The sequence below is a fragment of the Oreochromis niloticus genome, linkage group LG14 (assembly GCF_001858045.2).
Source record: "Oreochromis niloticus isolate F11D_XX linkage group LG14, O_niloticus_UMD_NMBU, whole genome shotgun sequence".
Lineage (NCBI taxonomy): Eukaryota > Metazoa > Chordata > Actinopteri > Cichliformes > Cichlidae > Oreochromis > Oreochromis niloticus.
Genome location: NC_031979.2, coordinates 40,434,031 through 40,457,866, shown reverse-complemented (window position 1 = coordinate 40,457,866; position 23,836 = coordinate 40,434,031). Strand labels below are relative to the sequence as shown.

At 45.6% G+C, this 23,836-nt stretch overlaps 1 protein-coding gene across 1 annotated transcript; it reads right to left on the bottom strand.

The window, feature by feature from the left end:
* Nucleotides 1–602: 602 nt before the first annotated feature.
* exoc3l2b (exocyst complex component 3-like 2b) lies at nt 603–19,944 on the bottom strand. Its single transcript, XM_019356205.2, has 16 exons — nt 19,753–19,944; nt 19,398–19,570; nt 18,130–18,627; nt 17,349–17,572; nt 9,222–9,484; nt 8,871–9,137; nt 8,095–8,213; nt 7,694–7,808; nt 7,427–7,537; nt 6,940–7,040; nt 6,250–6,366; nt 4,279–4,414; nt 3,036–3,158; nt 2,806–2,961; nt 2,424–2,545; nt 603–2,058 (listed from the first exon to the last, which is right to left on the bottom strand). The coding sequence occupies exons 1-16, from the start codon at nt 19,927–19,929 to the stop codon at nt 1,770–1,772; spliced, it is 2,991 nt and encodes a 996-aa protein (XP_019211750.2). The 5' UTR covers nt 19,930–19,944; the 3' UTR covers nt 603–1,769.
* Between the last annotated feature and the right edge of the window lie 3,892 nt (nt 19,945–23,836).

Genomic DNA, 23,836 nt, shown 5'->3' with positions numbered 1-23,836 from the left:
CCAGTGACTTGAAGAAGGGTGGGTACTCTGAACAACTAATTAGTGCATAAGCGCAAATGACAGTCAGCACCAGTTTCCTGGCCCCAAGGTGCAGAGAAATACCCCCTCGTCAGGCAGCAAGCCAAAGGGCTAAAGAACCCTCCATCCCAGCCTGCTGCCTCTCATCGAGGACAACTCCAGACTGGTACAGAGTCCTGGCCCTCTCCAGGGGACTAGTTGCAGTGCCCCAACCATGCACTGAGATGAGCCCACGTATGTCTAGTCAGTGTCTCCCAACCTCACGCACTAACTCAGACTCCTTCTCCACCAGAGAGGTTTCATGTCACAGTCGCCAGCCTCGATAATCAAGGATCAGTCTGCCAGGGCCTCCGCCTTTGACTGCCACCTGGCACACATTACCTAACCATCCGAGGAGGACATGGATACAAAGTATTTGGCCCCATATGGTTATTCTACTAAATGTGCTTACATTATTTATGGCCTGTTTTTGAAGTCTTCTTTGTTATCATTATCATTATTATTATTTGAACTTCCAGACTCTCCTCTGAGTGGCTCCCTCAAAAAATGCCCCATCTCTCTTTCTTTGAAAAGAAACAGCAGTGAATGATCTGATTGGTTTTATTGTTATTTAAACTGATCTCTGTACAGAAAGATTCATTACATACATCCACATTTACAAGAGCAGAAGAGAAAAGTGGTTCTAATCTAAAACGTATCTCAGCTGAGAAATGGGAAGGCAATAAAAGAGGAGATGAATGGTCATGGAATAATGGACCTTATGCTGTAAGACCAAAACGCTGCAATGGAAGGAAGTGCAGAGTACAACAATTAATATATGAAAGGTTTAGCCCCTAAGAGTTCACCAGAGTGAGCCCTCTGATTTCCCCAAATCTTAACATGAATCAAATAAAGAATAAGACACATAATAAACGTCATCACACCACAAAGCTTTGACTTGAATCACTGCTTTAAATACAGTCAGCGCGACAGAGACTCAGATCATCATCTAGTACCTGTGATTCAAACTCTCTTTCATCATGTGCAACAAAACTCAGATGCTCATGTCGAGAATTTTCTCCATGTTCTGGGGTTCGGACCCAGACTCATATTTCTAACAAGGTCCAAACTCATCCACATTCAGCCTGAGCTGCTGCTTCCAGGCTGTGCAGAAACACCTCAGCAGTCCTGATGGTCTGAACTGAACCTTCCTGTCGGTACAGACCCGGCTTCCTCGCCTTTCGGCGTTCCTGCAGGATACCGTGAAAAACAGCCAATCAAAGAAATCATTTCCCATCCTAACTCAGTCACTGGGTGATTTAGCACTGATTCTTTTGCTTATCCAGCAGTCATCAAACGCAGACATCCAATCCACCGCCTCATTTTCAGTCCAGTTTCTCCTCAGCTCGCCATCATCCCTCTTCATCCAGCAGGGATTTCTGTCCAGGTTTCCTCTCAGCAGGATCCCTCAAAGGTAAAAAGTAAATAAGTCGAAGCGATTTAAAAGCTGATCTCACAGTAGAGCCCATAATCCTCATTTTGCTTCTTTAACACAAGAAGAGAATAGAAACTTTGATTTCTGATGGTCTAAATCTGTCACAGTGGCACAGCTGTGACGCCACGCGGTAAAAATGCTGCGACACATTCGTATTTTAAACCCTGTCAGTGTCTGCGTCTACATCCTCACACTGTGATTTGGAAAACGTTATGACTAAACTGTGTTAATAAAGTCATAAAAGCCACTGAAGCAGGACGCTCCTGACCGCCTCTCTTCAGAGAGCATCGTCGGGGTTTTCCTGGACGGGTGTTCGGGTTTTGCGTCTGCGCGGTCGCAGTGTGGTGAAGCAGGAAGAGGCGGTGAGGGCGATGCGGCTCAAGCCGACATTCAGGCAGTGGACCTCAGAGGTGACCGGCACCTCGGCAAAGAGGGCGCGGTCCCGGGAGAGCGTTGCTGGGCCGCTGTCACTGGTCTCAATGTCTTTGACGATGTTGAGGATCTCCTGACGCTCTGCCTGCCGAGTCATACCTCTGATGTTCAAAATGGCTGACACGTGCTTCTTCCTGGAGGAGAGAGAAGGAGGAGTGAAGAGGAGGCGTGTTTCTGTGTTTGATGTGGTTCACATTTAGAAAGCACACGTTCCTGAAGCTGAAGGTACGATTATCTTAAGAGTTACAGAAATTGTATAAAATCCCATCTTTGTCTTTCATTTTCTAGAAAGGTTTCCATGTGGGCTTTTTAAAAGTGAGTCTAGCATCCAGCCAGAGTCCTAAGTATTTATAACAATCAATAGTTTCAATTTTATGACCATGAAGGATCTGTAAGCTGTCAGTAAGAATAAGAAGAACAGGAAGAAAAAGAACAGAGTAGGTAGAACAAGAACAAGAAGCAGAAGAAGATTTCCAGCATTTGGCCAAGGCGATGTTACCTGATGTCTGGAAACTCTCGGACCAGAACTCCAACCTCCATCTGGATGGAGGGGAGGTCCTCCAGCTGGATGATCTCAGAGATGTGACACAGAGCGCTGTCCAGCCAACCGGAGGAAGACTCCTGACAGACGGACAGAGGTGTAAAAAAAATGTTTGTGAAGAGTCAAAGAAGAGGAAGACCCCGTGCGTTTGTTAGGTTTGGGTTCATTTTGCTTTTACTGCTTTTAACTGAAGATGTGACTGAAACATCTATCCTTCAAAAAAAATTAAAATCTCAAATAATTTCAGATCGGACCCCTCGAGATTCTGCAGATTTCTCTTTCATTGCGCCTTTTATCTGTTAAGTTGTTTAGCCGGTGACCTCTGACCTCCAGAACTCACCAGGTCTTTGAAGAGGACTTTGATCTGGTTGCCTTCATCTCTAAGCCGACCAGCCATCCTCTTCCTCATCTTCATGGAGGTGCAGATGATTCTGCCTCTCATGACTGAGCGGAGGTACTCCGTCACCACCCGACGGTGGATCTCCGACACCAGCAGCTGGGAGAGAGTTGGAGAACATGAGCAGCAGCTCCAGCATCAACCGTCCACGTACTTGTTTTGGATGTGTGTACCTGATACGGAGGACTGTCCATCCTGCTGTATTTCTTGAACTCCTCTTTGATGAGAGCCTCGATCTGCTCATACGGCTCCGCGTTGGTCAGCCATTTCCTCTTCACCAGGCGCTCGAAAAACGGCTGAACGAAGACATAAAGTGGGGAGAAGTGCAGATGAGAGGAGCCCTGAGCTGCAGCGTTTTCAGGTCAGCTAAGTTCCCTAGCAGATGTTTTCTCTCTTGCTGCATAAGTTAGCAATAATACCAAATGCAGTGAAACACACGTTTACACAGGGACACATCTTTGGTTATCATTAACCAGCAGAGGGATTCATAGTCCATCTATCCATGTGTAAATTTACAAGAAAAGAACTTTAATAATCTGAGACTATAAAACTGTTAATAACCTAAAAAAAAGTTTGTTGCATAAATAATAAAAAAAAATGTGAAGGTTAAAAAACACAAACTGAATTAAAAAGCTTTATCGAAACTGCCTCAGTGCGATACAGAGAGGGCAGAAGGTAAAGAGCTTCCAGTCCCATAGGGGGCGCTCTCAAGATTTTTCCATTCTGTGAGCGTTAGGAACATAACATCATTATGAACCACTTTATGGCATCTGACATTTTGGTTTGGGGCATGAAGTGTGTTGCTACTCGATCCGTACCGCGCATGTGCAAATCTTACGTCACTTCCTCTCTTTGCCAGCATTGCGACAGTTAATATGACACGGTTAGTGCCCAGTTAGCTCTTAGCATTTCTCAACAGCTCTGCCTCTTTTTCGACTGCCAGGGACATTTAAACAATGGATACCTCGTATACAAACAAATTCACGCTTTTCTCAGAGAGATTCCCCCGATTGAATAACAGCGCTGTAAGAAGAATGGCGCCTAATTACAGACTTAACAATACAGATTTAGTAATAAGACACATGAAAATTCATCAGCCAGATTCAGTGTTTACTGACAACTGACAGTGATAGCGGACATCATCTTCACTATTCCAACAATCCTCTCCACACAGACAAGCATAAACACACTCGACTATCACTAAATCACATTTAACACGGATACACAAAAACGATTTGTAATGATGCAAGTTCAGTTTACAATAGGGCTCATTCACTCGGTCAGCAAGTGGGGGTATCCTCATACACTGGGGAGTAAACTGCCATTAAACGAAACAGAAGAAGAAGAGAACATCTGCATCTCCCGTCTCAGAGTGCCCCAGTTTCTGTGATCTCTCAATGTGTGTATGTGTGTTACCCTGATGTGCAGGTAGAGCCGGTCAGACAGCATTTTGACTCCCTGCTGGACGATGTGATCCAGAGACTTGTTGGCTCGACGCAGAGAGTCTTCGCTCACTGACGGATCACACTGAGCGCAGCGCTGCACGAAACCTCTGCACACACACACACACGCACAGACATATAAATTAATTCAGTTTAATTAAATTCAAATGTATTCATTTTGCACCAAATCACAACAGCACTCATCTCAGGGTGCTTTCTTTTGTAAGGTCAAGAAACAATAATACACAGAAAACTCCAAAAATCAGACGACCCCATATGAACAAGTGCTTTGGCAACAGTGGGAAGGAAAAACTTCCTTTTAAAAGGAAGAAACCTCTGTCAGAGCAAGGCTCAGGGAGGGGGGGCATCTGACTGGTGAGGGGAGGAAGACGAGACAAAGAGAGCCAGAGATTAATGATAACTAATAAATCTGTGTGTGTTTGAAATATATCAGCACTCCTATTTTGATTTGTCATTGAAATGAACTTTATTTCAACTTTCACTGTAACATAAAACCTGTAGTAGTGTGCGACCCAGCCCCTTGGTCCAGTCATCATCTTCTTGTGTCTGTACTTCACCCTCATTAACCCGCTCTCTCACTTGCTGATTGGCTGCTAAAGGTTCACCACACAAAAAAGCCTGCACCTTGGTTTAGTAAATGTAGGTCGAGTCTGGAGTTACCAGCAGTCCTGTTAGTGCTATTTTCTTTTGTGAGCAACTCTATTTTCATTATTAAAAGCTTGTTGAACTGCCTCAGCATTGGGACACTGTGTTAGGTTCCTTTGAGCTAGAAATTTAGGCTCCAAATGTTGGTTTAGCGGCCTTGACAGGGAGATAAAGGCTGAGGTCACCTGGAGTCAAATGTGAAAACCCTCTGAGGTTAATCTGTGTCTGGGTGGAACCAACAGCTTCGTTCATTTCCACGGGACATTGCAATAATTGCTGGAACAGAGCCATCATTATTGTTATGGGTCAAAGGGTCAGCTGTTAAAAAGCTCTGCAAATCCATGAATCCATCTGGGAATAATAAAGGAACCGATTCCTAAGAGCCAACAGAGGGTTAGATCTGTAAAATGTCCTTATTTCAAGTTTGGTGTAACAGAAAAGGCAAACTGATCATTCTCAACAATGATAACATCCAGCACATGCTTCATATTTCATTTCTCTATCATTCTCAGGTAACTGATCGCTTGGTCCAGCATTACTTTACAACATTTCAGAGGGAACTATTGCACCTTTAACTGCACTGTGTTTATCAGGTCATTTTAACTTTAGTGTATCTGGATGCAAAAACACAGATAAAGGACAGAAACATGTCCTCTTATATCTTAAAACAGCTTAAAGGTAATTTCAGTAATAACTGTAACTTTCACCACCAAGGGGCAGTGTTTCATCAGCGCGTGTGTTGCTGTTATTTAAAATCTTGATATATTTTGCTTTAACTCTAACTCAGCTGTACTTTAATTAGAAATGTGCTCTTAATGACTTGGCTCGTTAAATAAAGCTTACACTGATCCCCTGCGCCCTCTGGTGGTACAAAGTGATATTACATGAACGTGCCACCATAGTTCAACTGATAAAAATGAATGCCTAATCCTAACCCTCAGCCTAAATTTAACCATAACTGTAACCGTGACACTAAACAGTTTGAGTCTCAAAAATACCTTCAAACTTGTGGGGATGACATTTTGTCCCCATAAGGGCTGTTGGTCCCCACAAAGATATGTAAACATGTACAGACACATGCGCACACACACACACGCAGCGATGATGCTATAGTTAATATTTAGAGAGTTGAACTATATATAAACACAGGAATTAATTACCTTTTACAAAAACATATGAAAACAAGTTGAAAAACCCTTTTGAGAACTGCAGTACTCGACAGAGTCTGTAGCAGTTTGTCTCACAGTTCGTTTGCATATTGAAGAGCGTGTGTTTATACCTGAATGGAGGGCAGCAGTTGACCAGGGCGATGGTTCTGGACACGTATCCGTCCTGGTTGTCTCCGAACATGCCGGCCTGCATCCCTTCATGGAACATCTCAACTTTCCGCTGGAAGCTAAAACAAAAAAGCCAGAATCATGATCTGCTCTTTCAAAGCTAAAAAAAGATGAACAAAAGCATCTTACAGCTCAAGGACCTTTATATTAGATCACATTCATCAGTCGGATCACACAGATATTCAAAGAGTCCTTTCTGTCTGTATTAAAAGAACCACGGCACTCACACCCAGCTCATGAACTGTTCTGCTGTAGCTGATGTCTTAATAATCAGCAAAAACAGTTGAAACAAGCATCAGAAACATTTGTAAATTATTAACTACATAAGAATTAGAATGGGACTGAATCATTTTGAACTCGTGTTTAATTTTACTGCCAACCCTCTAAATTAAAAAAATGTACATTAGAATTTGATTAGAAAATTAATCTTAGAGCATTATGTTTTATTGTAAACGGTCTCTGAGTGTTTGTGACACACATCTCCTTTGCTAACTGCTTTTCATCAGGTTGTTCATGTGGTTTTATTATTGTTTATGTTTTTTAATGTCAGCTATTATTTCTGTTATTTATTTGTTTTTTATGAAGCTAATCATTAGCTTAAAAAATAACCATTTAATTTGAAAAGAACGCACCTGTACAGGAAGTCAGCGAGGCCGTTGATGCTGCACTGCGCCACTCTGGAGCCCAAACTTCTGTTGATGGAGGCCGAACGCTCCAGATCAACCTGCAGCCTCTGAAACGGCCATAAACATACAGACAGTACGATTGTGTCACACACCTCAAACCTTAAGCTACACCTGCTTCAGCCACTAGAGGGCAGCAGCTGCTTTCAGTGCAAATAAACTTTGAATGAAAGAGTGTGTGTGTGTGTGTGTGTGACAGAGAGATGAGGAAATGTTTGATGTTGACTTTGGCTGCAGTTGAAGGACAAACCCAGAAAACAATCAGCATACGAAATGCAGCGGAATCGACCTTTATGTAACACTTCACTCTGATTATATCCTGTATTTAAACAGACAGGAAACGCTTTTCACGGCGGTGCTCAGACTCATTCACGGAGTGTGTGCAGTAGCCATAGTGACGGAGGTGTGTGCGTGGGGGCAGCAGGTTGGGGATTACCTCTATGACGGTCTTGGCCAGAGTGATCTGGTACTCCTCGATCTGCAGCGACTCCATCCATCTTTTCTCCTCGTCGTCCAGGACCTGACTCAGCTCTGTGGTCACTTTAGCCTGTGCAGGGAAAAACCGGGCAACAAATCACTGACAAAGCACGGACATTATGCTACTTTTTCAAAAGTGTGTACAAAACAGAGGTCCCTGCTCAGTCAGCCTGGTTATACGGGCCACTGTTAGTACGGTAGGTGAGAATATGTGTATCTCTCTCACCCGGACCGAGTTAAGACAGTCGAGCTCCAGTCTGTCCACGGTCTCTGACGGCAGCAGAGGACTGAGCCCAGAGTGGTTGAATGGACTTGTGATGCATACAGTCCCCAGAACATCCCTGAAACAAACACACACACGCACACACACACACACACACACATGAGCAACCTAAGCAGCGAGCCTGAGTCCACACAGACTCATGTGTATCTAAACCTGATTCTCCATCGCACCTGCAGCTTTTGTGTCACTGTCTTTCGCTTTATTTGTTCTTGCAGGTCAGTAATGATACTTTCAACAATGAATTTCATGTAAACTTGAGGGACAAGACCAATCGACGGTCACTCTGGTTTCAGGTTCGTCTGTTTGTCCTGTGTAAACGCTTCAAACCTGAAACATGTGCATACCTGTTGTACATGTTGTGCAGCCAGTCCAGCAGGGAGTAGATGTCTGTGATCTGCAGCTGGTTGTCAGTGATGGTCTTCAGTTGCCGTGCAACTGCCTGGTGGTAGCTCTGTACGTACACCTGAGAGGTCAAAAGGTCAGTCGTTAGAGCACTTAGACTGTTTACAGTATAGTGCCAAGCTACCTCATTGAGCTACTTAGATCATACACCCCTACCCGAGCACTAAGATCATCTTCCCAGTCACTCTTGGTACTGCCGAGATCCGGGCTGAAGACTAGAGGTGACCGAGCGTTTGCCGTGGGTGCACCCGATCTATGGAATAACCTCCCCATCGCTATCCGCGAGTCTGATTCAATCCTTCAAATCGCGGTTAAAAACCCACTTATTTAACCTCGCCTTTTTTACTGGTTAATGTTTGTTAGTTAGTTTAATGCTTATTTCTATCTTCGGTCTATTCTTAACTACTTTTAATAATTTTTAAAATCTTTGACTGCTTTATCCTTTACACATATTGTTCTTTTATGCTTTTATATGCATTTCTTTTGCTTCTTTGTTTTTAATGCCATTTAACCTGCTAGCATGTTTGGTACCTTGCCATAGCCTTCATCCTTCCCTGTTACTTCATCTTACTCTCTTGTATGTTAAGCACTTTGGTACACCACTGGTTTCTAAATGTGCTATATAAATAAAGTTTGTTGTTGTTGTTGTACAGGCTGCAAACATCGATTCCATTAGATCAGCATTACATGTGATATTTGTGTCCAGGTGTTGACTCACCTGGAAGGGCTGGTACTCTTCAGGATAGATGGACACCACGTTCCTCTTGGCGGCCCCCAGGTCTTCCACCACCCGGGTTCGGAGCCGGTCCAGGTACTTGTTCAGTTCTCCAGCTGTGAACTCGGCGGTCTGAGGCAGAGAGTCGTCAGCCGCCTCCTCCACCGCCTCCTTCCACCTCTGCTTCAGGCGGCGAGGCCTCGGGCCTCCTGGGGCCGCTCCCTCGCTGACTTCCCAGTCTTTGTCAACTTGCTCCTCCTGCTGCAGCACCTGTTAGAGTGAGAGGACTTTGACGTGAGTCGAATATTCTCATGTTTTTCATCAGTTGCCATCGCGAAAGAAGAGTTCCCTCACCTGGACCACCAGACCCAGGTTGGGCCCGGCTGTCGGAGACTTCAGGGACTCCCTGACCACGGCCCACAGCTCCTTCTGCAGCTCCTCGTACAGCAGCTCCACATCCTTCGCCTTCCTCCGCCCACCATCTTTGACACTTGGGCTCGCCGCGTCCTCGGGCTGCATCGTGGCAGCTCGCTCGTTGCACTCCTGCTCCAGCTCCAGGATGTGGGTGTCAGCCAGGACTAGGTCCCGCTTCTTCACCAGCTGCAGGATCTCTAGGACTGGAGGAGACAGAGGAACGTTAAGACGTCATCCATCCAAATGTCTTTGGGAGGATGTTTGGCATTTCTCCGTGAAGAAAACAGCTTTAATAAACCGTCACCACAACAGCGATTCAGTTCTGATCTATGAAATAAGACCCCCACCCCACAACGTGGTCATACTGCTGGTAAGATCAAACTTTCACTCATCAAAGCTGGATCCTAACTCTGTGCAACAAAGAACAAATAACGCAAACCTTAATACAGTTTATACGACTGACTGATGTGAAGGGGAAATTAGGTGGAGAGAGCAGAAGAGTTCAAGATTCAGGCTGCGAACATGTTTGTTTCTCACTCTTTTATTGGCTGTAAAAATGTCTGCAGGAGTTTACAAAATGCTCTGAGGTCAGCATCTGCTGGAGTGATGTCATTGAGGGAGGCTTCCCCTTCGACGGAGCTGCATCACGCTTATCCGCTCTGACAGGCGGAAAACAAGCGTTGAACAGCTGTTTGTCTGCGTCCATCTTTGATTGTCACTGGTTTATTGTTTATTCATAAATATTGCACATTGATTCTGTGACATAGATACAGTTCATTAAAGTAGTCCTTTATGAGCTCGCTGGTCTGTGAGAGCTGCCAAAGAACGACTCGAAGCCTTCGGGATGACTTCAACCAAGACGTGAAGCTGCTGCTGCTGGTCTGCATTCACTGCTCGGCCCTGTCTCGTGGTTAATAATCATTTCTCAGCATAAACTCTTAAGACTCGATTAGGTCAGAAACTACAAGTGTTTATCTCTGCTCTGATTGGTCACAGCCAGAAGGTGGAGCAAACAGTGTCCATCACAGAGGATACTGCATTACTGCATGTGTGATTACAGGGGAAATATGACTCAGTTATTCATCGCACACACACACAGCAGGACAGGAAACTCGGTCTTCTCCTACATCAGTTGTTTCATCACAGGAGACGGCTTCTCCAGGGCCACTCTTTCAAAATAAAAGCCTTCTGTGTTTGTTTGTGTGTGGAGAAAGCGAGGAGGATGTGAGGCCCTTCAGATGTGCTCAGTGCCGGCAGAGGAAGAGAGGATGACACACACACACAAACAGTGAAAGCCCAGAGGAAGATCATCTCTATAAGCAGAACAATGTGAGCAGAACATCCCCACTTTGAACTTTTGTCTTTCGTTGTTTGTAGGTCGACGGTGGAATAAAGTTTGTAAAAACTGCAGCAGGAATGAGGTCAAAGGTCACAGGAAGGGGGGACCGGGGGGGGGTTGCTTGTCAAATGTGTGTCTTTAACTTGAGGGAAACTGAAACGTGAACTCTCTGAATACTTTTTGCACATTTAAGTTATAGATGAGGAAATAGTGGATTTCCTGCCTGACACACATACTGTGATCTGTGCACTGAGGAAACCACAGCACAGTATCCTTTACTGTAAACGAGCTCAGCTGCTGTGCGAAGGACCTTTTGTTTCTAGATGTTACAGATCTAGTTTAAACTTTTTAAAACACCCCACTCCCTGAGAGGAAAAGTCACAGCAACGAACAGTAGTGCAGAAATGGATCCACGTGCCGCATTTCCCCATAAAATGTCCCGTCTGTCCTGAAACGTACAGTATGAGAATAAAAATGCCCTCATGATACAGAAACATCCCCCAAAAATGTCCCGACAGTCAACTAAGAGTCTCAGAGTACAACACTTAGTGGGTCCTCATGTGGATGGCTAATTAAGAATACACACACACACACACACACACACACACACACACACACACACACACTATACATCGTGTCCCCTCCCCTCAAACAGTTCTCATTGTTCATTTTCAGACTTTAGAGGAAATCTTTTCCAGCTGGATGCACAAAGCCCCACCCACCTCCACCCTCTTCCTCGCACCACCATGACCACCTCCATCACCACCCCGCTCGTGGTCCTAACCCGTTTAATCAATGTCACACTGCATTTCACATCAGAGCGTGCGATGCTCCAGATGAATAGATCACAGAGTCAAAGCTTCTTTACCACGATTGGTTCAGACACGACAGAGTTCAACCAATCAGATGTCTTCATTTCTCCCCACCTGTGTGATGTAATAAGGTGAGACAGGCAGAAAATGGAAAAAACTGAAATATGATGAGTTTTTTTTGTTTTTTTAAAGAAAGGCACAACTGCTGGAAACAACCATTCAATAACTGACAGCGATAAAAACGATGCTGCCATTGGTTAAAGTTATCGAACTCTGTCCTCCTATTGGTCCTCCCACTACTCTTTATACCAGCCTTACAGCCCCACAGTTAGTCGGGCCCTGAACGCCACACAGCTGCTGAGGCTCCAGCCGTGAGCCCTGAATGCTAATTGTGTGGACGCTGTTGCCGATGTGTTCACATTAGCGATGCTGAACGCCAGACGCGGCACATATTTTAAGATGAAACATCTGCCTCTTTAGTTTCACTTTACACAGATGTGAAAACACGTCCAGCTCGCGGCTGCAGTTTGGCTGCTGGACGATGAAACCTGGTGAACCCCGCGGAGGCGAAACCGAAGACGCTGAAGCTGCTTTTATACGCACCTGTGTCGTTTGGTATTTAATTAAGTTTATTCGAGTGCTTTTCATGTGTAGTGCTGCACGTCTGTCTGCATGAACAGTAGCAGTACTGTCTCTCTATATGTGGAGCGTAATCTGAGCTGCGTTTTCACATTTTTCTCCTGCGCTCCGGTTCAGTCGGAGGAGACCTGCTCCGACTTCAAGCCCACGGTCACTGAAGACATGACTCAGCAGCTTCACAGTCAAAGCGAAGAGAGTCGTGTTTCTCTTCTCAGACGCAGAGCTGAGCAGCCACATTCAGATCAGACCGCCTACTTCCTGCAGACGCAGGCCAAACCTTTCATGACAGCTCAGGAAACAACTGGTTACCAAAATTATTGTTTTCATCAGTTTATTCAGTCAAACTTTATTTGAATTCAAAAAGGACTGCTGCTAATAAATAAAACTATAATTTCAGCAACAGTGTGCTGAAGTCATGAAAGCTCAGTTCACTCTCTGTCTGAAATAAGCAGGTTTAGCTTCTCCCTCTTGGACATGACTCTCTTCTGATTTGCTGCCCCTCACACACAGGAGGTTTGAACAGCAGGTGGGTGGGGCTTCTGCATCTGAGATGACCTCCTCCCTCTGTGAGCTCACACAGATCCAAGAGTTGAAGGAATCGAGTGAAACTAAGTGCTTATAGCAGCCTCTGCTTTGGGCTCACATACACTCGCCTCAGTACTTGAACCTTTTATTAATGTTTTAAATGAATATCCACCAGTGGAGATATATCCCGGGAAACAAGGAAAAGCTGAAGAGATCCAATTTGGATAAGTAAAGAAGAAAATGGAATTTCGATCCATGTTTGCAGATTTCCTGTGAAGTTTCTCAAGGTTTCCTGTTAAAAGTGTGTGTTTGCTGGCAGAGCAGTGAAGCCACTGGTGTCAGATAAGCCGCTCACTGTGGCCACTGACAGGAAGTCCTCCAGCAGCTGATAGTTGGTCAGGAACAGGAGGACGCTGCAGCCGCTGAAAAACCTCTAACTGCCCTGCACCAACCATGAACGCATCATTATAAAATGCAGGGTCATGACTTGGTTTGAGAAAATATCATGACCACGACTTCTACACGTCTCGTGTCCTAATTTTAGATCTACTCCTTTACTTTTACGTTAGTCTTTTATTTTGTAGACTCATTGGTGATAAAAAAAGAGCCCAGCAGCGACAGCACATCCTGAGGCGACTGAAGAAGGTGCGCCTCCCCAAACCCAGCCTTAACACCTACCACAGAGGCAGCATAGACAGCGTCCTAACCAGCTGCATCACAGCCTGGTATGGAAACTGCCACGCGTCCGACCGCAGAGCCCTGCAGAGGATTGTGCCGACCGCTGAGCGCGTCATTGGCTACAGGATATTTACACCTCGCGCTGCATTTGGAAAGCCTCTAGCATCATGGCTGACCCTCATCGCCCCTCTCTGCCTACTATTGTATTTATTTAGTCTCATTCCCATTCTTTTCTAAGTACATCTTATTCCTGTGTAGTTGAACATGATCCAGGAGGATTTCGACCTACTCTATACTCGGGTGTACATTGTTGGGTTGACAATAAAACTCGACTTGAATTTTACCCTAAAATACACAGAAACTTGAAGAATCCCCATCTGACAGCACCAAAGAGAACAGCATTCGATGACGTCCACGCGACGCTGCCAAATATCAAAGAAAAAACTTGAGCTGAGACACGGGAGCTATTTAGTGTTTGTGGATCCAAACAGCTTCACACGTTCTTTCTTCACCTCTGAATGACACAAACCTGAGCATCGAGTTTTTGGGGCTTTTAAGACTCATTAAAGTGGACTTCCTGTTTCATATTTCACCTTCTTCCTGAGGCCTGCAGCAACACGCCAGCAAAGGGCCGGCGGAGCCGCCGTGCAGCGGTAACACGAGCGTGGATTAATGAAACACACACAACACGCAGTTTGTCAACGGTAAATTCCATGAAGCGGGTCTTTCATCACTCTCCTTCATTTCCAAGAAGCCCTTCTAACTAAAAGGCTGTAATGAAGGTGCGTCACTCCCCTTTGTGAAGGGTCTCGAGGGTTTTACTGACCCCTCCTCCTTCTGCCAACTACTCGAACCATTTCTGACCTTCGCTCCAACCACCGTTACTATGGTCACCGGACTGTCAGTGAAGAAACAAGGGTGGTAAAATATATATACAGTAAAGTGGACTGTAGCACTGTGTTCACTGAAGTCTGAACCGATTCAAACTCGTTCAGCTTGAACTTTAAACTCCAGAGTTTCAGTTTCAGAAGGCGAACACGCTTCGACTTTCTCAATATCTGGAAGAACCAAACACAGAAAAGTGTTTACTGGACAGACAGCATGACCAGAAACATGCTGTAACCGTCCTGGAATGACAGAGAGTTTGAAACAGCTGGGCTATTTTACGCTTCAGAGGACCTGCGCAGAGAAGAAGAAGAAACCAGTTATGAAATCACCGCGCCTGTGACCTCCGTGTTTATGTCTGATAACTGATGTTTATCAGGTGATCTGTGTGCACAGAACGTTAAAGCCATATCGAGTCATCGCTGATGAAAAGATTATTTCAGTTACAAGCAAAAGTTCTCAAACACACAGACGAGATTTAAAAGACAGACGTTCGCGGCAACCGTGAAGTCGCCGCTGGATGTGAGTTACACTGTAGCTTTGTGGTCAGGAAGCTTCATCACATCCAATTAACCCATCTCTCAGCAGCCGTGTTATTGGTCAGAGAACTGCAGAAATTCAGAAATACTGCAACACTGCCTTCGTTTTTGAGACCAGCTGCTTTCGCTCGTCCCGTTTAATTAAGGCTACCGACATTCTCCGAAGGACACAAATAACAAGACCTCAGTGTGGTTTTAAATGGAAATAAAAAGAAATTTCCTGTAAAAGAAATCTACTGTTGTCAAGTTGTCGTGACTGGAGCACAGCAGGCCGAACGTTTTGTTTTACTGCTGAGCTTTAAACGTGTCGGCGAGCAGCGCTGATGTTCGCTCGTTTTATTCTGGGACCTAAAAATGTTCAACTTCATCATCTCCTAATTTATATGAAACATAACAATCTGTGAGAGTTTGTTCTTATCTAACGAAGGCAGTGAGCGTTACATAGAGGCGTACTGTTGCTCGGTGCCCTGTTCTGATGCATACCTGCTGTGCAGAGCAGCAGATGCACATCTGTCAGCTTTGCATGCTTAGATAAAAAGCCAGCACGCATGAAAACAACAAACCAAGAAGACCAGTGCTGAGACTCCAGCAGGGATCAGACTGCACCTGAACTCAGCACAGGAAATCATTAAGCAGCAGGTCAGCAGCGCTCTGCTGTGTGCTTTGACTGGATCGCACCTCAGAGGAATGCAGCACTTTCTGCTGCGCTGCATTCAAATTCTTTAGACTCGACAGCCAAGCACAGACTGTGTGAAACTCGGTGTTTTGTTTTAGTGCCTTTGCTCTTCATTAGAAAGCAAACTCATTTTGCTACTTCAGGTGTTTTACCATGATGTTTTCAAATCAGTGCAACCGCACTTTTCTGGACAGGAGCAGAGCCTTCAGCTCTAAGAAAATCCTCCCACAGATCCAGACTGAGACTCTCGAGCTGCTCTGTGACTCCTTTTTACTTGTGCAGGTTTTCAGTTTATTCCAGGTGTTTGTGCTCGTCCTGGTTTGTTCGACTGTTGCTCTGCAGGTGTTTGCTGTCTGTTCAGACAGAAGTAAAGGTAAAGTCCTTCTTTCTCTCAGGCCCGCCTGACCCGGTGCAGCTCTGTCTGCGTTCTGTTTCACTGCCAAACAGGATTATTGGAGTCAGGACCATTTGTACTTTCAGACACACACACGCTCAGCGGCAACCTGATCCGCTGATACGGTGGTTTAGCAGCATCTGAAAACAAGCCTGCACCTGAGCATCCAGAGCTCTCTGCTCACCTCGCAGTCAAACAGCTCACCTCAATCAAGTGAAAACCAACTGAACCGCTACCGAGAAGCGACTGCAGGTTCTGCCTCTGTAGATGACCCAGTAAATTCATCCTCAGGTACCAAACAAACAGCACGAGCTGCCGATCAGCAGCACTCATCCCGAAAACAGCCCAGAGTCTGAGACCTGCAGCGTGTTCAAACACAGACATGTCGTCCTTCTCTCACCCCAGAGATGGCCCCGCCCCTCCCTGAGCCTGGTTTCTTCCTGTTAAAAGGGAGTTTTTCCTTCCCACTGTCGCCAAAGTGCTTGCTCATAGGGGGTCATATGATTGTTGGGTTTTTCTCTGTATGTATCATTGTACCTTACAATATAAAGCACCTTGAGGCGACTGTTGTGATTTGGCGCTGTGTAAATAAATCTGGACTGAAATTTCAGCCTCGAAATCCCAGAATTCCACAGTGCAACATGTTTCATATCACTGGGATTCCTTCTGCCAAAAACATTCACTGATTTCTAAACTTCACAAACGAAGGAGAAAATAACTGACAGAATAACTGCTGATGAAAACAAACACAGTAATACAGCAGAGAAGCCGTTTGACCATACAAACAAGGGTGTGGAGGAACTGACAACACACACACACACACACACACACACACACACTCTTGAATCATTCATTACAAAATGGCAGCGTAAACAGGGTGTGATAAACAATAGACGCCCTTACAAAGTTTCCATGACCGGCCCAGTACTTATGACATTACACACACACACACACACACACACACACACACACATTCCAGTGTTACAGCATCTCAGCGTCACCCAGTTGGCCATGATATCACCTTCCTCACCGACCCTCTCCATCCATTAAATTTCAGCGCCTGTGTTTAAAATAGCCACAGGCTGCCGACAGGCGCCGATCAGATCGGGCTGTGAAAATCAACAGGACGATAACCCTGCTCAAAGAAAACGTCTGGAAACAGAATATCTGTGTTTCGTGTGCAGCTTGGAGGACTGAAAGATTCACTGTGGCTGATAGTTTCATTGGAATCTGAAACACCAGAAACAGCTGAGAACAAAAACAGTTGTTCTTGGATGGGTGGACATGCCAACGCATCTGTAGTTTCCTTCCACCGGTACAATGTCCTGTCATAGTGGTGACACTGGAAAGTGTTTAGTCTAACAATAGAAGCTGTGGAATCGACAGGAAGTGACATCTGAACCATGTCAAACCGTGTCACAAAAGTAATCTGATTATCTTTGGTCGATCTCATGTTGTCAGGACTTAAGCGTGTTATGTCTGTATGGTATTTCTGATACTGTAAACTTAAACCAAATATCATTTTTCATATTTGAAAAAACTAGTTAGCATCTCTGCCGTGCTGAGCTGGGATTTCTTACCTGACAGTGGCTCTCTGGGTTTAACCTCCTCCACCTGCACCGACTGGTCCTCAGGACCCTGGGACGACTGGTCAGTCATGGACTCCTTCTTCGTCTTCCCCAGGCCCACCATCCTCATGAAGGACACGCGGCGGCTTGTTGAGTCGCACTCGCTTTCCGAACAGTTCACCTCACCGTTGGCAAATGATTCCTTACGGGAGGGGTCACGATATTTTCCTGCAAACCTTTTATGGAGACAAAAAGATAAAGTTCAGAGATCGACTGTCACAACAAAGTCCAGCAACTACACCCCCCCTTCACCCGAACCATTAATAACACCCGTCGAACAAACTCGATCTCAAAAACCATCTTTTATGGACCAAACTCTGTCCACAGTTCTTATCCCACAGAGGTCTCTACCCATCCAATAACCTCTGGCATTTTTACTTTACTAATCTCATAATGTTTGTTTGTATCTTGAACTTGGAACTTAAGAATTCGCCAAAACAAAAAGCTTATCGTTCCACCTCGTCCACATCAACACTCTGTATTCCTCAAGGCCTCTAATCCCCCTTCCCCTTGACCCACGTTATACTGACAGATTTTATTCCTCTACCTCAACAGATCCCTGTAATCTCCTATCTAAACATTCACAAATGCCCTTCCAAGTTCTTACTTTCTATATTGAATGTCAGTGTGAATCCTCTCTCCCGTCTATTTGATAATTTAATGGTTCATTTCATCCTTTAAAACTCAGCCCATTCATAATCATTCGTCGCCATTACTCTAATCCCACGTTTACCTGAGCAGACTTCCTTCAGAACTCCTCCTTCCTCTCTTTTTCTTTTGGGAAGGTGAAGGTGAGGGCGACCCTTGCAGCGACCCCTGTGGGGAGAGCGTGGCACTCTTTCCCGACATCCTCAGGTTCTTCCCCAGCTTCCCGAGGCTCTTCAGCGGGGACATGAACTTGAAGGAACCCTTCACCGAACCTCCTCCACTTCCTTTTTTCCCCTCGTTGGCCTCGTTCTCATCCTCCTCGTCCTCGAATGGGTTGCGGTCCCTCGGCACGTCACCGTCCAGCAGCGAGCTGCCGGGTGACCAGTGGTTGCCATGGCCCCCATTACCATGGATATTGTCGTCATCATTGTCAAAGGGGTTATGATGGTGGGGTGTGATGTTGAGGCTCATCCTGCGGATGAATAGGGCGTTGTCTAGAGTCGGACCACCTTTTAGGCGCACTGGGAGGTTTTTGAGGATGGGCATGATGGAGCTGGGGGAGAGGGGAGAGGGAGGGAGAGACCTGGGAACGAAGGAAGGGGATAGGCGTCAAAGCTTTAGAATGTTACTGGGCACTTTGACTGTTAATGTGCAAAATCAAACCAGATTCATCTACAAACATCATCACGATTTTCATCATTGCTGTACAGGTCAGAAATTAGAGGCCCAAACAGGAACCAGTTTGGCTCCAGTTTGTCTCCAGTTTGCTGCAGAGCCCCTGCTGGTGTGTGAAGACCAGAGTCTGCTGTTTGTGTCTCAAGTTCCTCATCAGAAAAACCATCATACAAATCCTGTTCTCACAATTACTGACATATAAGCTATTAGAAATGGATCATTGCTGCTGATGTTCTGTAATTAATAAAAACATCGTAACGCGTTTTGAGTGAAAAACACGTTTCCGCCCCATCACTGCGTTGGCGTCAGCAGAGGTCGTTTAAAGTCGACTCAAACAAAGAAACTTGGATTTAAATTAGGAAAACTGAACCATGTGGAATTAAGATTCACTGGAAATAAAGAAGGACGCACGTTTTTTAAATCATGATTAGTTTGATGAGTTTATTCATCAGTTTGTTAGTTTAACTGGAAAATTACATTTGCCGTTCATCTTTTATTATGTTAGTTAATTATCTTTACAATATAATAAGGATGACTATTAGACGAATAAAATACTAATAAAAGTTTGAGGCTGAAAATGAAAAAAGTTCAGATGATTTTATTTCGTTTCATTAAATCAAGTTTTGAACTTTTCATTGGGATGAATAATCGCCCACGGGACACACCTGAAGGACACACCTGCTTTTTTGTAAGTTTGCAGGAAATGTTTTCAGTGTTTGAGCTCTGATAAGACTCCACCCTGACGTAGGCTGTCGGTTACACTCTGACAGCTGCTCTGATAACGCAGAGGTCAGGGCCGGACTCACGGTGACCATGGCAACACATCCGCCTCCTACCCGAAGATGTCCGAGCTGTCAGTTTGACATTAATGTGGAAGATTAGTATGCATCATAAATATAATCCCATGATAAAACAGTAATAATAATACAGTTAGTTTCTAATGTGGAATCTGATGGTCGCCACATCCACACGGCTGATTCCTGAGGCACAGGTTCCTTCTTATTGGCTCAAACTAATCACAGACTTTGACAACCTGCATGAAACCACGGAGAAGCCTCCGACAGACAACAGGAATAACCCCGTAAACGAACAGACAGCGTCGGATATATCTGGACAGGCGTGTGGTGACTTTGCCTCTGGGGATAACGGCTGATATTTTGGGGCTTTCAATGCAGCCAGCGGACATCCATGCCAAGACTTCCTCTTCCATGTGCCGGTCTTTGTTTACAAACGCAGGAAAATTTAAAAAAGGCTGAATATTTCATTTCCACCCAACGAGAAAAAACTGTCAGGTCTTTATGCTGAGACGCGTTTTCAGAGCTGGGTTAGGGTTGGGGCTGTCAGAGAACAGAAGATAAATTGTTCTTCAAAGATAGCACAGCTTTGATGAATCACAGGAGGACGAAGGTGTTCTGACGCACATCAGGACACACCTAACACTAACTATGACATGCATGACAATGCAAAACACTGTTGAACATATGAATCAAGAAACAGATAAAAGCTATAAACGGGCTGCAGGACTGCTTCAAGGCACCTAACGGTTCCTTTAAACGTCTTCAGGAACATTTTCAGAAAATCGAGCTCTCCGATTGGCCGAAATAATGTCAGCAGTCTGAGGCGCCAGTAAGCCCGCCAGCAGAACTGATGCAGGGTGGCCAAACACAGCGTGACGGTGGCGACAGAGAGCAGATACTGCCCTGTCGTAAAGCAGCTGGTGTCACATGTTCCCAAAACCATAAAGCCTGAAGACAAAGACTCATAAACTCTCCAAACATTAACAGACAGCAGCTCGGTAATGATTCACGGGGAACTTTGTAATGATTAAATCTGGCCTTCGGAGAATCGCTCAACCAGCGCGGCAGTTATTAATGTCCACTCTGTAAACTCCACCTGCGAGGACTAAACTATATTACTGAGCAGGACTGTTTTAACAAATCTGTGCTGAAAAATGAAAGCAGACTTCCTTCAGACTGTCAATAAAACATGGACACACACAGGGACGGCGACCCTAACTGGATGAGAGGATTTGATCCCAGATTATCCCAACCTGGATGCAGTCTACGGGAAGCTGCATCCATAGGCTGCCTATAACACGGTCAGTCCTAACATTCACACCACTTGATTTCTCGGTGTTTGACCCCCACCCCCCGTCCAACGCTGGTCCCCCTGCCAACCCGCTCCTGGCAGTCTGGAGGCTGTACCCGGGCCCCGCCCCGTGGACCCAGGAGTCCTCGCCTCTGCCTGTCACACTATCGCTGTCCTTTCCGCTCCTATTGTTTGTGTCCAGAAGCTTCCGCGATGCCCTGCGACCCTCTTGAAGAAAACAGGCTGTGTGCGAGCGCCACTGGGCTCCACATGGGTTTCCTGAGCCTGCCGCCAGGGCTGCTGGGTATTTATGGAACCAACACCACTGAATCACTTCCCACTTCACTCTGCTGGTTTTTGTCACTGTTTTCCTCACATGTGTGTGTGTGTATGTGTGTCTGAGAGTCTATTTCTGGCAGCAGCGGCGTGTCCTGAGCTGGTGAGACTGGAAACCAACAACATGAACAACATCCGCTCCCTGTGCGCCCTTGCAGTCATGTTTCCATCACTTGAGAGGACACTGACTTTCATATATGCACAGGCAGACATGCGTTCAGTGACAGTATCCACACAAAGATACAGAGTGTACATCCTAATTCAGCTCGGGTACCTCGTGTGCTCCTCACATCACGTAGTTATGAAGTCGTTTGACTGCAGTGACGAGCCGAGGCACACGGCTGATGGTTTCAGCTCTTTAAAGTCTGTCTGCGGCCCAAAACACAGAAAGGAATGATGAAAGGGAGGACCGTGCAGCGCGACTTTATCTTATTGTGCACTGGTTTTATTGGCCGGGCCCACCTGAGATTGAAGCTCTGGAGCTCTGTTTGCGGTCTCTGGGTTAGGGCTGCTGCTCACCTCCGTCATGTTGCTTCATTTGGTCTCACAGATGAAGCACGGCGTCTGACGCTTGTTTTTGCCTGTGCTGTTTTATTTTAGATCCTAAAAGTCTGCCTGATTAATGTCACTTTATTGTCAGGAGCAAAAACACCAGCCAGTCAGACTACAGCTGAGCACAGATTAGATGTTCCACCTGTCATCCAAACGTTCACATCCATCACAACCTCAGAAACACCCCGCTGCTCCAACAGTGTCGTCACACACGTGTGGACGAGTTCAACACGACATTTAAGCATCACGTGAAGGTGAAGGAGTCACGACCTTTTCAGTGTCACAAAACAGACAGGAAGCCAGGAAGAGGAGCTGATAACCAATCAGAGGGAGGCACAGACCTCAGCCTTGACCTTCAGCGTGTTTGTGCTCGCGGCTGATTAATGACTGTGTAGATAATCAGCTGATTAACGGCTGCTGGAGGAAACAGAACATCCCCAAAAAAAAGTCATAACAGGAATCATTTCATAAGAAGGGCTGACAGCGGATCACCCGCCTCCTGCCCAAATTTATCATTGATTCCTGACTGGATGTCTGCACCCAAAACACGAGAACGGAGGAACAAATCTGTTTCCATTTCAGATGCAGAACAGTAACAAGAGCCGGCCGTTAGCTTTCTTACAGGAGGCGGCAGTTATTCGCCAAATTACCAAATTCATAGGCTGCATCCTCCTGAGGCCGCATCTGAAGGCCGATTACGTCATAGCGACTCGACAAAGGCTGTCCAAATGCACCGAACAAATGCGTTCTCCTTTTCCCAAGATTTGTCAGGTGTGTCCTTCGTTGCCAACCATATCCCAGAATTCATAGCGCGGCCCAGCCTATTCCAGCTTCCAACAATGGCGGCCGCTACTAAGTTTTAATATTACTCTTATTACTGTTTCTGTGTCACAAAATAAACCTTTAAGATATTTTCAGGCGAGAATGTAGCTGTGTAAACTTCAAATATCTGCTCGGTTTATCAAGACATCACATATTTGCAAAAGTGCACCGACGTTTTCAGAGACGTCTGTTATCCACCAGCTTGATAGCTGACCGGGAGGTCGAGGGTCACTAGAGCCGGTGAGAACAGCGAACTCCCGGCTTCATCATTTTCAGATCCCCGCGGACTTTGGCTGCTCAGGTTAAACATGATATATAAGTTACTTAGATAACTTAAACATGTTTCTGTTTGGCTTTTTCAGTGTTGTATTTGTTCCTGAGTAAATCGGTTTGGCTGAGATTAAAGTTATAGTTTTCACACAGCTGAATAAACGTCAAACAGAAAACTGATTAAACAGAAGTGTGAAACGGTCTATGGTTTACTCCAGTGTCCTGTTATATTTTAGATAGCAAGGAGCAGACGGCTGAGTTTATTAAACTCCACCGAGACAGCGGTGACGCAGATCTGAAGGCTAGACCGTCCCATTTCACAGCCGCTCACTTCGGCCTTCTCCGCCTTCAGAAGACCCAGCACACGTAGACCGCGAAGGCCGGGTCCTCAGGAGGATGCAGCCTGTAAATTTAGACACAGCTATTGATTGGATGCAGATGCCATCAATCACAGCCCGTTTTGCTGCCATCTTGACGCACTGAAGACGCTTTGAAGACAGGAACTGACTGCAACTGGTTTCAGAGCTGGTCTCAGTCCTCAACGCAACCATTTCAAAGGCAACAAGCTGAGAGCTTCATTGTGCACAATCACAACTGCTGCTCTCAGTACTGTGACTGTAAAGCAGCCCAAAGACGAGAAACTACAGCTGACATCAGCAGGTCATTCACACCACAGACGGATCGTTTGGGTTCAGATGGAGTCACAGCGGTCTTTCCTCAGCCTGATGTTAGCTAACGCGAGCATGTACAGATGATACAGAGGACGGTCGTGCAGTCCGGGGACGCTGCTGAACATCCTGCTCAGTCATGTTTGGACTGGAGCTCAAATCATGTGTTTAATTTGGACAAAAGGTGAGCACACACACACGCACACACAGAGTCACACACACAGACTCACACACACAGACAGTAGCGGTTTTTGATACAGGCGGTTGCCCGGGGCGCCATCACGGGCATCAGCAAAAAAAATTGCTCATACTCATGCTGCCCCGACATCAGCCAGCGCATATTGGGAATGTCGTAGGCACCGATCGGTTTTCTATCGCCCA